At 48.9% G+C, this 13,560-nt stretch overlaps 1 protein-coding gene across 1 annotated transcript; it reads right to left on the reverse strand.

Annotated features, from left to right (window-relative positions):
* Positions 1-159: 159 nt before the first annotated feature.
* Positions 160-1,913, reverse strand: LOC109754360 (uncharacterized). The gene has a single exon (XM_020313272.4). It carries the CDS (start codon positions 1,383-1,385, stop codon positions 363-365), a length of 1,023 nt encoding a protein of 340 aa, XP_020168861.1. The 5' UTR covers positions 1,386-1,913; the 3' UTR covers positions 160-362.
* Between the last annotated feature and the right edge of the window lie 11,647 nt (positions 1,914-13,560).

Here is a 13,560-nt window from a genome sequence, read left to right on the forward strand (position 1 = left end):
ATGCATGCAACATTCAGGTTCTCACTCTGCAGCGTCGGACGATCTGCAGTTCTGATTTCTGCTCTGTTTCTTCTCGTTGTGATTGTGATGCGTGCAGATCACTAGATGCCTAGATTGATTTAGCATTCCAATGCGCGGGGCCTAGAGCAAGAAGCCATGTCCCTTTCATCACCGCGTCACTTCAATCACAGATTCTCTTACGATCGTGTCGACATTGAATCACGGAGAAACGTTCTACGTACAACATTTTCTGTAGCTCGGATTTATGCTTTGCAAAGCGAAAAATAAACATTGGAACCGGCGAGGCGCAAGGAAGGTACACGTCGAGCTCTGTACAACGGCTACCGGCGCGCGACTAGAGGTCACCTCTTCCAGCTCCGGCTGCGCGCGAGGGGGTCCACGCCGCCGACGACCCACGTCTCCTTGGCGATGTCGATGGACAGCTTCAGGAAGTCCGGCGCCGTTCTCATGAACACCAGCTCGTCCCTCTTCTCCTCCACGCCCCCCTTCTCCTGCGCGGCCTCCTCGCCGGCCGCCTCTGCTCCTTTCCTCGTCAGGCCCTTCGCCGGCGCCGACCGGCACCGCATCAGGAGCAGCGCGTTCGGCGGCGGCGGCACGGACGGCGCTTTGGAGCAGTCGTCTCCCGTCTCATTGCTCGGCCGCCCGTCTTCTTGGTTCAGCTCGTCGTCGTTGTCGTCTTGCTCGTGGGGTTCATGGCTCCTTTCCAGCACCATGAGCCACTTGGAGAACACGCTCGCGGTGGCGCTGCCTCCGACGGCGGCGGATTCGCGCTCGCGCTCCCCCATGTCATCGTCGTCGTCCGTCGAGGAGTCCACCGCGGCGGGGAGCGACGACCCGAAGCACCTCACCTTGTGCCGAAGGCTCCAGAGCGCGCCGCCGAGGAAGGGCAGCGCGTCCCTCCTGATCCCGACGGTCTCCAGCCAGCTCGCCTTCTTCCTCTGCTCCTGCAGTCGCTCGATCTCCTCCGAGACGGTGACCCACCTGCTACCGCTGCTGCTGTCACCCTTGCCGTTCTTCTCCACCACCGGCCTCGGCTTCTTTGGCCGGCCGACCTTGATCTGCCCGGCGCACGTCACCTTGGGCGACTGTGGCTCGTCGTCCCCGACGGTCTGCTTCGCCTTAGAGCCGCGGAACAGCGGGCTACTAGTGCCACCGCGCCCTCCTCCCCCGTACCGCGCGGCGGGCGCGGCCGGGAGCTGCAGCTGCCTCCGGCGCGCGGCGACCGCCTTGTCCAGGGCGGCCCTGGACGGGCTGCACATCGACTTGGGCATCAGCGCCAGGTGCTGCCGCCCGGGGAAGCAGACGAGCAGGTCGGTCGGCGCCGTGGCCGCCGCTCCCCCGCGCGCCGCCTTGATCTTCTTCATTGCTCCTGTCCCGCAGGCAGCAGTGGCGGCCGGTGGCTTCAGGGAAAGGGAAGGAGGAGGAAGAAGAGGCGCTTTAAAAGAAAAGAAAGCGCGCGGATTGATGGATGGATGGGAAGGCAGCTTTCAGCTTCGCCTTTGCGCTCGCTTTTGTTGGCACCACTCCTCCAGGTTTGTTTGTTTAGCTTACTCTGTCTCATTTCTCTCTCTTTTTTCCATTGATGTCTCGTTTTCAGTTTCCTCCTTTCCAGTCTCTGACGCTGATGCGTCTCTGCTGTTCCTGCTCCTTAATCTAGTAGGGCTGATTGACTGGCCAGGGGCACTGGCAGGCGGCAGCAGCCCGGCAGGGAATATTGCTGCCATGCAGTATCTGTCTCGGTTTCATGGGAATTCCACTTGTGTTCTTGCCCTGCCCCTGTCACCCAAACATTTGTGAAACAATTTTGATAAGTCTCCGTCGACTAAGACTTTGTTAGCTCAGTCGATACTATATTTGTGAAATTATGCATTGAGATAAGTGCATTTTCTCTTTTCAGTATTTCCTTTGTTCTTTCTTACAGACTTGATTAAATTTCAGTCGACTAAAACCTAGCCACACCCTCGGCAAAAATTCAGCGGACATTAACACTCAAGTTTATCCTTGAAACCACTCGAAAACAGCCCGGTGAGCTGCATCACGAAATGTTTTACCGTATACCTTACGTTGCCTTCTAAATAAGAGGACATGCTGTTGTACTTGTACCACTGCAGTTCGCAGTATGGTTTAGTTTCCGTGCGTTACCTAATCGATCAACCTAACCCACCGACTGGCTGATGAAATGAAATGTGTTTCCGCAACACGGCGTTGTAGCATGTGCTTTATTTTCTCCGCTATATATCACACCTCTTTCTGCACCATGACATGTCTCTTTCTATCAAACACCTAATCCTGTCCTAGAGAACTCGGTCCACAGAGAAAGGAGGATGCCTAAGATCTAGTAGTACGCAGCAATTTTTCCTTCTGTCCACTTTTTGCCCCCGTTTTCTTTTGACCTAATCACGATGCATCTCGGCCATGATATTGCGAAATCGCATCTAGTTTGTGCAGGCTGAATCACCCAGTTAGTTATTATAATGAGTAGCATCAGGACTCAGGAGGTCGATGAACTGGAAACTTGGTGTGCTTCTGTTTAAATAAGCTATCGTGTGCACTTTAGTACCCCGTACGTGGTGGGTTGCAGCTAAGCATGGCTAGACGACGAGTAAAAGAAGCATGTAATACTGACTGTCAAGCTTTTGCACACCCCATTTTAACATGAACTGATCTGCCAAACTGAAACCCTACCATATCAATCAACCTTCTCTGTTTTGCAGGAATCCAATCAACCTTTCCTTGAAATCAGCGGTACCAATCAATAGCATAGTGATACTACGCGCAGGGATCGTGAAAAGGATTAGTAGGCAATCTAAATATAATATGGCAAACGTGCAAACGGCTGTGGAGGCTTGCTGATGGCTGATGCAACTACTGGCCGGTCCATCCATGATCAGTGGTTACTGGTTAGGTAAACCTTTTTGTTGCCACTGCACAATTGTTAAGACCAAGTGGAGTACTGCTACCTGCACTTGTATGGTGCAACGTAAAGGCAGGCCACTCTTAGCTTAATGCACGTACCAGTTGGCTCATGGAGAATTGCTGGGAATCAATTAACTCGACCGCCTCGATTAAACAAGCGCGCACCTGCTTGACGATGCTGCTGCAAGTCTACTCTTCAACTACTGCATCAATACTCAGCAACCATCTTCAAGTAGTGGCTAAACCCAACCCAGCCTGAGCTTGCTTGTGGCATGACCTCCCGTTGCACTCAAGTTTCAACCATACAACTGCATTTTTTTTTGTGACGTCCGTGGATCAGAGGAATTATGGAGGAAAAGGGGAGAAATAGAGTTCGGAAGAAAAAACATCTTACTTCTACCATGTCGGTAAGATTGCGCCGAAAGAATTCGGTTATGCTATATTACAGTCGATTGATTTCTTTTGCGGCTTCATTCAAATTTTTGTGCCATTTGCTTTGTCACTGGCTCATGTTGGTGTGTCCATTTCAGGTCCAATTATTCCCTAATTAGTAGTTTCTAACCTTATCCCAAAGCGGTTTAGTCAAAGAGCTCAATTGTTTGGATTGAATTATGTTACTGTTGTTGTATGGAGCCGGTTGCAAGTTTTTTCTAACATATCAGCTTGTTAGAGCAACTCTAGCAGAGTCGTCATGTGGCCTACATCGCCATAATAATAGACAATACGGTGGACTTTGGTCAAAATATCACTCTAACAGAGTCGCCATATTGGTCCCTATCGCCATAATTTCTAATAGACAATACGGTGAACTTTGGTCAAAATATCACTCTAATAGAGTCGCCATATTGCTCCCTATTGCCATAATTTCTAACAGACAATACGGTGAACTTTGGTCAAAATATCACTCTAACAGAGTCGCCATATTGCTCCCTATTGCCATAATTTCTAGCAGACAATACGGTGAACTTTGGTCAAAATATCACTTTAACAAAGTCGCCATATTGCTCCCGATCGCCATAATTTCCAAAACTCTGCTTCATAAACAACCTCGTAGGCTTCATATTTGGAGGCCGAGGAGCCTCAATATAGAGCTCGCTCCATACTCAGTTGCCAATGTGGAGGGAAGTTTCAGCTTCTTCCTCCTCGCGCCACGGCCGGGTTTGAAGCCGCACACCGCTCGTACATGCATCTTTGTGTTCCGGTTGATTATCGACGAGCGGAGCAACGTGACCGATAACCAGCTGCCCATTAATGGCCACAACCGCTCCCGCTACACACCTTCATCCTCGGCTATAAAATTCCGGCGGCGTGGCGTCCGCATCACCAAAGCCCTAGCCGCCTACTCCTCATCCCCACCTACTCCCCTCCCATCTTATCACTACAAAAAAATGCACTTCCGTGATGATACGTGTTTGTCATAGTAGGTCACGTTTTCTGTCATGCATGTACATCCATGACGATTTTATGACAGAATCAAGATAGTCATACCTGTGCTGTCGTAGAAGTGTTCCATGACATTACCAAAATTATCATCACGGAAGTGTCCACTTCCATGACGATAAATCGCGCGTCATAGAAATGCTTTCGTCAAGGGTGACCGGCACGTGGCATCCACCGTACCGGGTCACCGTTAAGCTATCGGGTTCTGGTTTGGATCCGATAACCCGTTAACAGCCCCGACCAATGGGGATTTTCCACGTGTAAAATCATCATTGGCTTGAGGAAACACGTGTTCGCCCACTGTTGGGATAGATGTCATCCACTCATTGGACCGAAGGCGCCTATGGTACGTCGACACGTGGCACGGCCCAATAGAGGCCCATTCTTGTGAAAAAGCCGGCCCGTTTGACTTGGTCAAAAGGTAGCGGGCCGGCCCACGAAAAGCCTGTTAACGGCCTGTTCGCATATAGCCCATTTACAGCTCGCTAACCCAGGGCCCGTTACGGCCTATCCGAATTAGGCCCAGTAGCGTCATCTGGGCCGTCCAATATGATTCCAGCCCGTTTTAACTCCCGGCCAATGTATGGCCCATGACGTCTTTCGGCCCATATGAGGCCCTTTGTAACTCTTGGCCCATTAACGGCCCGTGGTGAAACTGGCCCGTAATGAACAGTGTATCACTTTATACCCATTAATGGCCCATTATTCCATTGGGCCGTTTCCAGCCCATGTTATCTTTCGGCCTTCTCAGGGCCCATTTATTTTTGGGCTCATTTCCAGGATTCGGTTACTTACGGCCCATTACTGTCCTTTTTTGCTTGTGGGCCAAATTCAGCCCGTGGTTACAGTCGGCCCGTTTGTGGCCCGTTAATCCGATGGGCCATTTTCGTAGCATCATCAAATACGACCGATTAATGACGACCCGTTATGGTCGGCCCATGAACGGACGATTCCAACTCTAGCCCGTTTACGACCCATAATGCGGTCTGTTATTGGCCCATGTTTGGCCAATCGATCATACGGCCCGTAGAAGGCCCATTGTTTCTACGGCCCGTAGAAGCCCATTGTTTCTACGGCCCGTAGGAGGCCTAGGGTTACTACATTAAATTTGTAGCCCATGGTTATTGTGGCCTAGTTTTAAAAAATAGGTTATTGTGACCACTAGCAAACCACGGAAAAAGAACTGCACTGACTACAAGCAAACAAATATTTAAGACAACAAGGAAATAAATAAGCAAGCAACTTACGCTACGCTATCATGACTATTACACATATTACATCCACTGGGCATCAAAGTTCGCCACCAGTGCAAATATAGGGAACAAAGCAGCATATCACATACACTAGTTGTCAAAGTTGGCGACCAGTGCAAATAAATGCCGCAGCAAAACAAGTCCAGAACTGAAACCACTTCAGAAGAGCTCAAGAAACAATATCCTGGGTACCCATAATGCTGGCAAGATGCTTAACAAGCTTATTAACTTTCTCTTGTTTGGTGCTTAAATCCTCCAGCACTTGCTGTTGCACCAAAAAGTATGCATCTGAATTCTGCAGGGACTTCCTCAGTCCTTCGGCTTCCTCGCATAACATTGATCGATGTCTTTCAACTTGAAGTTGAGACTCAAGAAGCCGAACTGATTCAGGAAGCGAGTTCGAAGAGCTGGTGCCAGCAGTAGTAGCCAGTAACTCGAACACTACATCAAGACATGACTTTGGGGTTGTCTGAGTGTCTTCAATATAGTTTTTATCAGCTTTCTTGGAGACCAATAGGGATGTCTCACTATCTTGAACCTTATCTACATTACTTCCTTTACCATTGCATAATGGGGTACTCTTCTCCAATATTTTATCCGCATTCTAAAAGAGAAACAAACAGACACATCACATGTTTACCATGTTGTATATGAAACTCATTTTGGTAAACTAGTTCAGTAGTAAGGTGGACAAGATAACAACATGAAACAAACATATATCTATGTAGTATAGTCACTGTATGGTCTATATCATTCTAGTTTATGTTGCCAAATCAAGATAGAGACAGTTCAAATCATATCTATTTAAGACAAAGCATAGACATAATATAAGTGTGGGAAACTACACAGCAATAACAACACTTGCAATGTGCATGGCATGAGAACATAACTGTTTATTCAATTGAAACTGAAATCAACATAGAGCAAGTTACAATAGCAAACACATTAAAGAAACAGGTTTAAAACATACCTGTTGCGCCATTGGAGTTTCAATTGCATCCTTCAAATTTGAAATTAGTTGGTATGAGTAAATACAGTGATGCAAGTGTAAAGGAGTATGAACCATAGCTACAGAACCTGACCTGAGAACAATTCTTCTTCTGCTTTAAGCGCTGACTTGGGGTTCGGAGTGGTGGTCCTCGTGCTTTGGGCACTACAGTTGCCTTACTAACTGCTCGTGTTTGGGTGCTCTGTGGTGGAGATGGTGCTGTGTCAACTGGAACTGGGTTACTATCTGCTGGGGTTGGGGTTAGAAGGGGTGTAGCTGGTTCTCTGTCCAACTGGGTAGGGGTACAATCTGCGTGAGTTTGGGTTATGTGTGGTGGGGCTGGTTCTTGGGCAAGTACAACCGTGGTTCTATCTGCATCGACAAGTAGCATGATCTTTTCTGAAGACCGTGTTTTTACTCCCACAGATACTGCCATCACCCCCTCCAATTCAAATGGCTGATAAACAAGAAAAGTAATTGAATGTACATACATTGTAAGATAGACAGGTGCAATGGATAGTAGGGAAGAAAACATGGCATGAAATAGTTCACATTTATGTTTTCTAACCAAACAAAATAGCATGACATAATTTCACATATATGATGGCTAATTAAACAGGATAACATGACACAATTTCACATGTATGATGGCTAACTAAACATGATAGAATGACATACTTCAAAATATGATGACTATGTAAACATGATGACATTATATAACTATATGATGTGTCTATTAAAGTGGTTGGCATGCCATAATTCACAAACATGCGGTCGATGGAAACATGATGGCATGATATAATTCCCGGATAGAATGACATAATTCAAAATATGATCACTATGTAAACATGATGAGATGATATAACTATATTATGTCTATAGAAAATGGGTTGGCATGCCATAATTTAGATACATGCTGTCTATATAATCATCATGGCATGATATAATTCAAATATATGATTTATATACTAAGCAAGTGAGCAGAGGGCAATCGCATATATGATGTGTCAACTAAGGAGATGGCATTCAATATTGTGTATATCAAGGTTGTCAGAATCTCGATTCTGTTATATGATTCTACGACTTTACGATCCAAACTAACACCTATGATTCTACGATTTTAGTTCTTAGAATCTAAGTTTCTACGATCCTTATAGTGAAGATTCTACGATTTGCGATCCTACCACCGAAGCTCCGATTCGATTCAAAATCGTGATTCTGACAACCTTGGTGTATATGATGTAAAAACTAAGCATTGCAATACAACATGTGCATGATATGAGTAATATAACCCTGCCAAGTTTGAACATACACCTCAGGGGATAATAGGACTGGTCATCTGCCTCTGAATCTGAAAGTGCAACTATCCCTGGGTGGTTTTGGTAATTCCCAACAACATATAGCTCACTGAACTAATGCTCTTTTAAGATAATCTTTTCAGAAAGGTCAATGACTGGCATGGCATGGACTAGGAATATGGACCCCTCAAAATGCTAAGAACACATATTATTGGCTCAAGCTCAAGACTCTACATTTTCATTTTAGTGATCCAAGATTACATTGAGTCCATAGGAAAAGCCAATACTGTTAAAAGGGGATGAGGTGTTGCTTAATGGCTTCCTTGCTCAGAATGCTTAGTGATATGCTCCAAAAGCGCTCAACCACTTTCTCATATCCACATATGTCCCAAATCAAAAGTCAAACTCGACCCCACCGATTTGATCTATCCGGCGCCACCGAGTTCATTTGACATAGCCATAGCCAGAAACCCTAATCAGTTCGGTCTCACCGATACGGATCTCGGTGTCACCGAGATGGGATTGCAAACTCTCTGTTTCCCTTCCTAACATTTCGGTCTCACGGAGATGAGCAATCGGTCCCACCGAGTTCGCAATGCAAACTCTCTGTTTCCCTTTCGTAACGTTTCGGTCTCACCAAAATGAGCAATTCGGTCCCACCGAGTTTGCCTGACCAACTCTCTGTTTGCCTGTCGGTGTCAAAACCGGCGGATCTCGGGTAGGGGGTCCCGAACTGTGCGTCTAAGGTTGATGGTAACAGGAGACGGGGGACGCGATGTTTACCCAAGTCCGGCCCTCTCTATGGAGGAAATACCCTACTTCCTGCTTGATTGATCTTGATGAATACGAGTATTACAAGAGTTGATCTACCTCGAGATCGTCATGGCTAAAACCCTAAAAGTCTAGCCTGTATGACTATGATTATGATTGCCTCTACGGAGTAAGCCCTCCGGTGTATATAGACACCGGAGGAGACTAGGGTTATACAAAGTCGGTTACAGAGAAAGGAATCTTCATATCCGGGCGCCAAGCTTGCCTTCCACGCCAAGGAGAGTCCCATTTGGACACGAGAGAGAGTCTTCGGTCTTGTATCTTCACAGCCCATCAGTCCGGCCCACCAACCATAGTCCGGTCGCCCGAGGACCCCTTAATTCAGGACTCCCTTAGTAGCCCCTGAACCAGGCTTCAATGACGAGGTGTCCGGCGCGCAGATTGTCTTCGGCATTGCAAGGCGGGTTCCTTCTCCGAATACTCCAACACAGTCTTCGAACACAACGAACGTGTCCGGCTCTGCAAAACAAGTACGACACACCACCGTTGAGAGTATAATATTTCATGAGTCCAATCCGCTGACAACTTTTTGTAGTGCGATATCACATCCCTGCCTAGTTATTATTTCGAACCGTTTTTCGGCCTGCCGCTTCACATTTCAAGATGCGGTTTCTATTGGCACGTCTTGTCGCAGCAGAGATCGTGTCCCCTCATTACGGGATTCTCATCAATACGGGTGTGGGTAATCCAACCGTGCCATTTGCACAGCCCTTGGGAACAGGCGAGTTTTAAGGTGAGTGGGGAGGCGTTTGATATTCACTACCTTTATAAGGAGATAAGGATTCCTTTCTTTCACCCACGCCTTCTCTTTCTCTGCCCTCCCATTCTCGAGCTCCGGCGCCCAAGTCCTCATCCTTTCCGCCTCAAGAAAGCACTCGACCATGTCCGGATCTGGAGCGCAAGGCAAGTGGATGGCCTCCTCCGTCAAGGAGAAGGACATCACCAAGCTTCGGGAGGCAGGGTATTTGGCCAAGGAAATCGCCTACCGGCTTCCGGGCGAGGGACAGATCATCCCCACCCCGAAGCCTCATGAGAGGGTGGTGTTCATCCCCACTTTGTCCGCGGGCTAGGTTTTCCTCTCCACCCTTTCGTCCGCGGACTCATGTTCTACTACGGGCAAGATTTCCATGATCTAGCCCCAAATTCTTTCCTCAACATCTCGGCATTTATTGTCGTGTGCGAGGCTTTCCTCCGCATCCCACCCCACTTCGGACTGTGGCTTAAGATTTTCAATGTGAAGCCGAAGGTGGTGGATGGCCAACACGCAGAGTGCGGAGGCACCATGGTGAGCAAGATGCCCAACGTCACATGGCCCATAGGTACCTTTGTGGAGACCATCAAAGGGTGGCAGCAACTGTGGTTCTATATCACAGAGCCCCGCGATGCCTCTTGGGCCGCGGCTCCCAAATTCAAGTCCGGAGCCCCAATGCGGCTCACCTCCTGGCTAGAGAAGGGCCTGAATTGGGCTTCGTCAGACGAGCTGACAACACTGCAGACGCGCATCCAGAGCATGGTGGACAAGAACATCAAGCTCGTCAACGTGATCCAAGTGATGCTAGTTCGCCGGATCCTTCCATGCCAGAACCGGACCTGCCATCTGTGGGAGTTTGATCCGGCCAAGCACCAGACCTTGCAACGATTCTTCGGCACCACGCACGAAGATATCTGGAAGGTGCTATTCAAGGGAAACCAGACGTGGCCAAAGACGACCGAGGACCGTGGGCACGATCTGGAACATCCTGCCAGTCCGGTGAGTCTTTCGCGTATCAAGGTGTATCCTTTGCTTGCTTACTCGAGGAAGGTGCCTAAGCCTCCCTATTATTTTTTCAGGGCTGGACAAAGAAGGTGGAGCGGATTCAGAGTCCGGCTCTGCTGCCCAAAGAACCAGCTATCCCGCTTCTAACGAAGATGCTGGTTCCGGCGCCCTATCAAGCGCCGGAGAAGAAGGCCAAGAAGAAGACCAAGGGGACCAGAGGTGGTCTCCGCCGTAAGGGTGCTTCAGACGTGACGTCCGAACACACCGAGACTCGCTCCTTCGCCGCCGAGGATGACGACGAGGAGGATGAAGAAAGCAACTCCCCCCTGAGGGGGGAAGGAAGAAGAGGACGGCCTCCACAAATCTGGAGGCAGAAGCATCCAAGAAGGGGAAGGTCTCCCTCGCGGATAACTCCGTGTGGGACATCGACAGCAGCCCAGAGCGAAGCCCACGAAACAGGCCCCTGGCTGGATTGTGAGTATTCAAAGACCCTGACGCATTCATATATCCCACCTCTTTACTTTGTAGTTTTAACATGTTGAATCATGCACTTACAGTCCGGCTCATTCTGACCTCGAGCGATCCTCATCTTTGGGGAATTCGCTGGACCCGAAGGTGATGGACAGCGGGTCCCTTCCGGCGGCCTCCTCTCCCAGGGCCATGGATGACACCGAGGTGTTGTCCCGAAGGATCCCAGGCCAGGGAGAGGCGCATGAGGCCGTCAAGGCGGCGCTAGAGGGTGAAACCTCGGCTGCCGGACACGCGGGGGAGCAAATCCCCATGGAGACTGGCGATGGGGGCCATATCCAATTCGGCCCCCAGCCGAATACGATCCCGGAGACCTATACGGCTCTGGAATCCGGCAAGCAGCCTCCTTCGCAAGAAGGACATGTGCCTATTCCGCCGGTGACCTCTGTCCAACCAGAGGCACCGGATACTCTACTGGAAGCACTGCGAGGTGCTTCCATTGTAGAGGAACACCGTACCCTTATGGGTGCAGTGATTGAGAAGGTTCAGTCCGCGAAGAGCAGACTGAACGAGGCCTGCACAAGCCTTCTAACAGGCTTTGAGGTAAGCAGCGCAATTATGTAAGAAGGATGTCACAGTATAGACAGTCGCCCCTGAGACTCTGTCCGGTGTTCGAAAAAAAGCCGGACAAAGGATCAAATCAGTTCATAAGGGACTAACTATACATGTCTATGTGAATAAGCAGGCGTCGTTGCTGACTGCGACCTCCCATGCTGCCGAAGTCTCCGGACTGAAGCAAAGTCTAGAGCGGGCCGAGGAAGAGCTCGGCCGTGTAAAAAAGCAGCTGGAGGATAACCAAGGTATGCCATGACCTTCCGTATATCATAAAGGATAGATGATTTGTATTGACCGCAGTGCCATGATATTTGTAGGAGCGGCGACCGAGGTGGAGGCCCTTAAAAAGGCGCTGGCTTAGGCCAAAAAAAAAGCGGAGAAGGAGCAAGCCGCCCGTGAAAAACACGATTCCAGGGTTGGTGAGGTCCAGCAGGAGCTCCAGGATGCAGTCAAGAAATGCAAGTCCTTGGAGCGCAACATTGCGGATTAAGAGACCGAACTCGCCAAGGCTCGCCAGAGCGCACAAGAGGCCCAGGGCGCCCTCCAGGAAATCCAGGAGGCCAAGAAAATCACGGCGGGTAAGGCTTTTATTATGCAAAGCACGTATGTGAAGAAGAGGTATCTCTTACTAACCCGGATTTGGAGTTCTCCAGGGGCGTTTGCGGATCTGCCGCGCAGTGTTTCTGACGCTGCAGAATTCTTCTGAGCCGAAGAGGGGAGCTCAACGGAGAAGATGTTCTGGTCGCAATACCTTGCGCCAGAACATCCGGTGCCCTTTAGCGACTAGCTAAAACAGCTGGTCGAACTACATAGGGTGGCCGAACTAGCCATGAAGGATATGATAATCCGGCTGTGGCCGGCCGAAGCCATACCCAGCAGTTACTTCGGGCTCGTGAAGCGGCTGGTAAATGCCTGCCCCCGGCTTGACGCCATCAGGCGGTCGGTCTGTATCGAAGGTGCGCGGATGGCCTTCACCCGTGTCAAGGTGCAGTGGGCAAAGATGAATGCCGTCAAGCGCGCGACTGAGGGACCGCCCGAGGGCAAGGAGCACCGCACGCCCGAGCGGTATTTTGAAGATGTCCTGGAGGGATCCGCATTGTAGCGGAGCAATGTACTAAGGATATAATTTTTGAATGAAATACTTTCATGTTATCATGTCCTGTATGGTGAAACAGAACTTGTTATGTAATATAACGCTTGTTATTATTAAAATTTTACCTCCTGTGCGGCCGTTTTTTATGAAATCTAAGAGTTGGCCAGTCGTCGGCTTCAGCCCCCACGTAAGCAGTACGGGGGTGTTCGGGATGGAATCTAAACACTCTTGATCCAATTGTTTTGGTCCTTGAAGGAGGTGTTTAGCGCAACGAACTAGACAATCTGACTATGTGGCTTTATCACCCTCACTTAGCCATAGGAGTTTGACAATAAAAATTTAGGCGCAGCCCCTAGTATCCGAACTAGGGTGCTGTAAACACCTGATCGGATAAAAACCGATTCTTCGCATAATGTGGAAAAAATCACTAAAGATTTGAAACCTCCGAAGAGCTGACCGGCTCACGCCGCATCATGACAGTCAGTTTTTGGCTTTCTCTACTGAGGTGCTCATCCAGATAAACCAGGACACAATCGCAGTAGTTCTCCCTTTACTACCCTAACCGATATAGCGGAATGTAAGGTAGTAAGCACAGGAGCCGGGCAACCCAACTATTGACCAAAGACATGATTCAGAGCCAATGCATATAATGCTAAATTCAGGGTGCCAACTATACTGTAAAAAGTGTTCGGACTTTGTTGCCGTATTATGGGGCGCAATGAAGCCTCTGGCGGATTAAAGCGTACCAAAGTGTACGGGTGCTATTTGATAAGATTATAAAAAAAAGGTAGCAAGCTAGTGCCGCAGAAGTTGGGCCGCAAACTGTTTCCATTATAGTTTGATTAATACGTCGAAGCGTATTTGTACAAGTAGTGCAATAA

This window comes from Aegilops tauschii, chromosome 5 (genome assembly GCF_002575655.3).
Source record: "Aegilops tauschii subsp. strangulata cultivar AL8/78 chromosome 5, Aet v6.0, whole genome shotgun sequence".
Taxonomy (NCBI): domain Eukaryota; kingdom Viridiplantae; phylum Streptophyta; class Magnoliopsida; order Poales; family Poaceae; genus Aegilops; species Aegilops tauschii.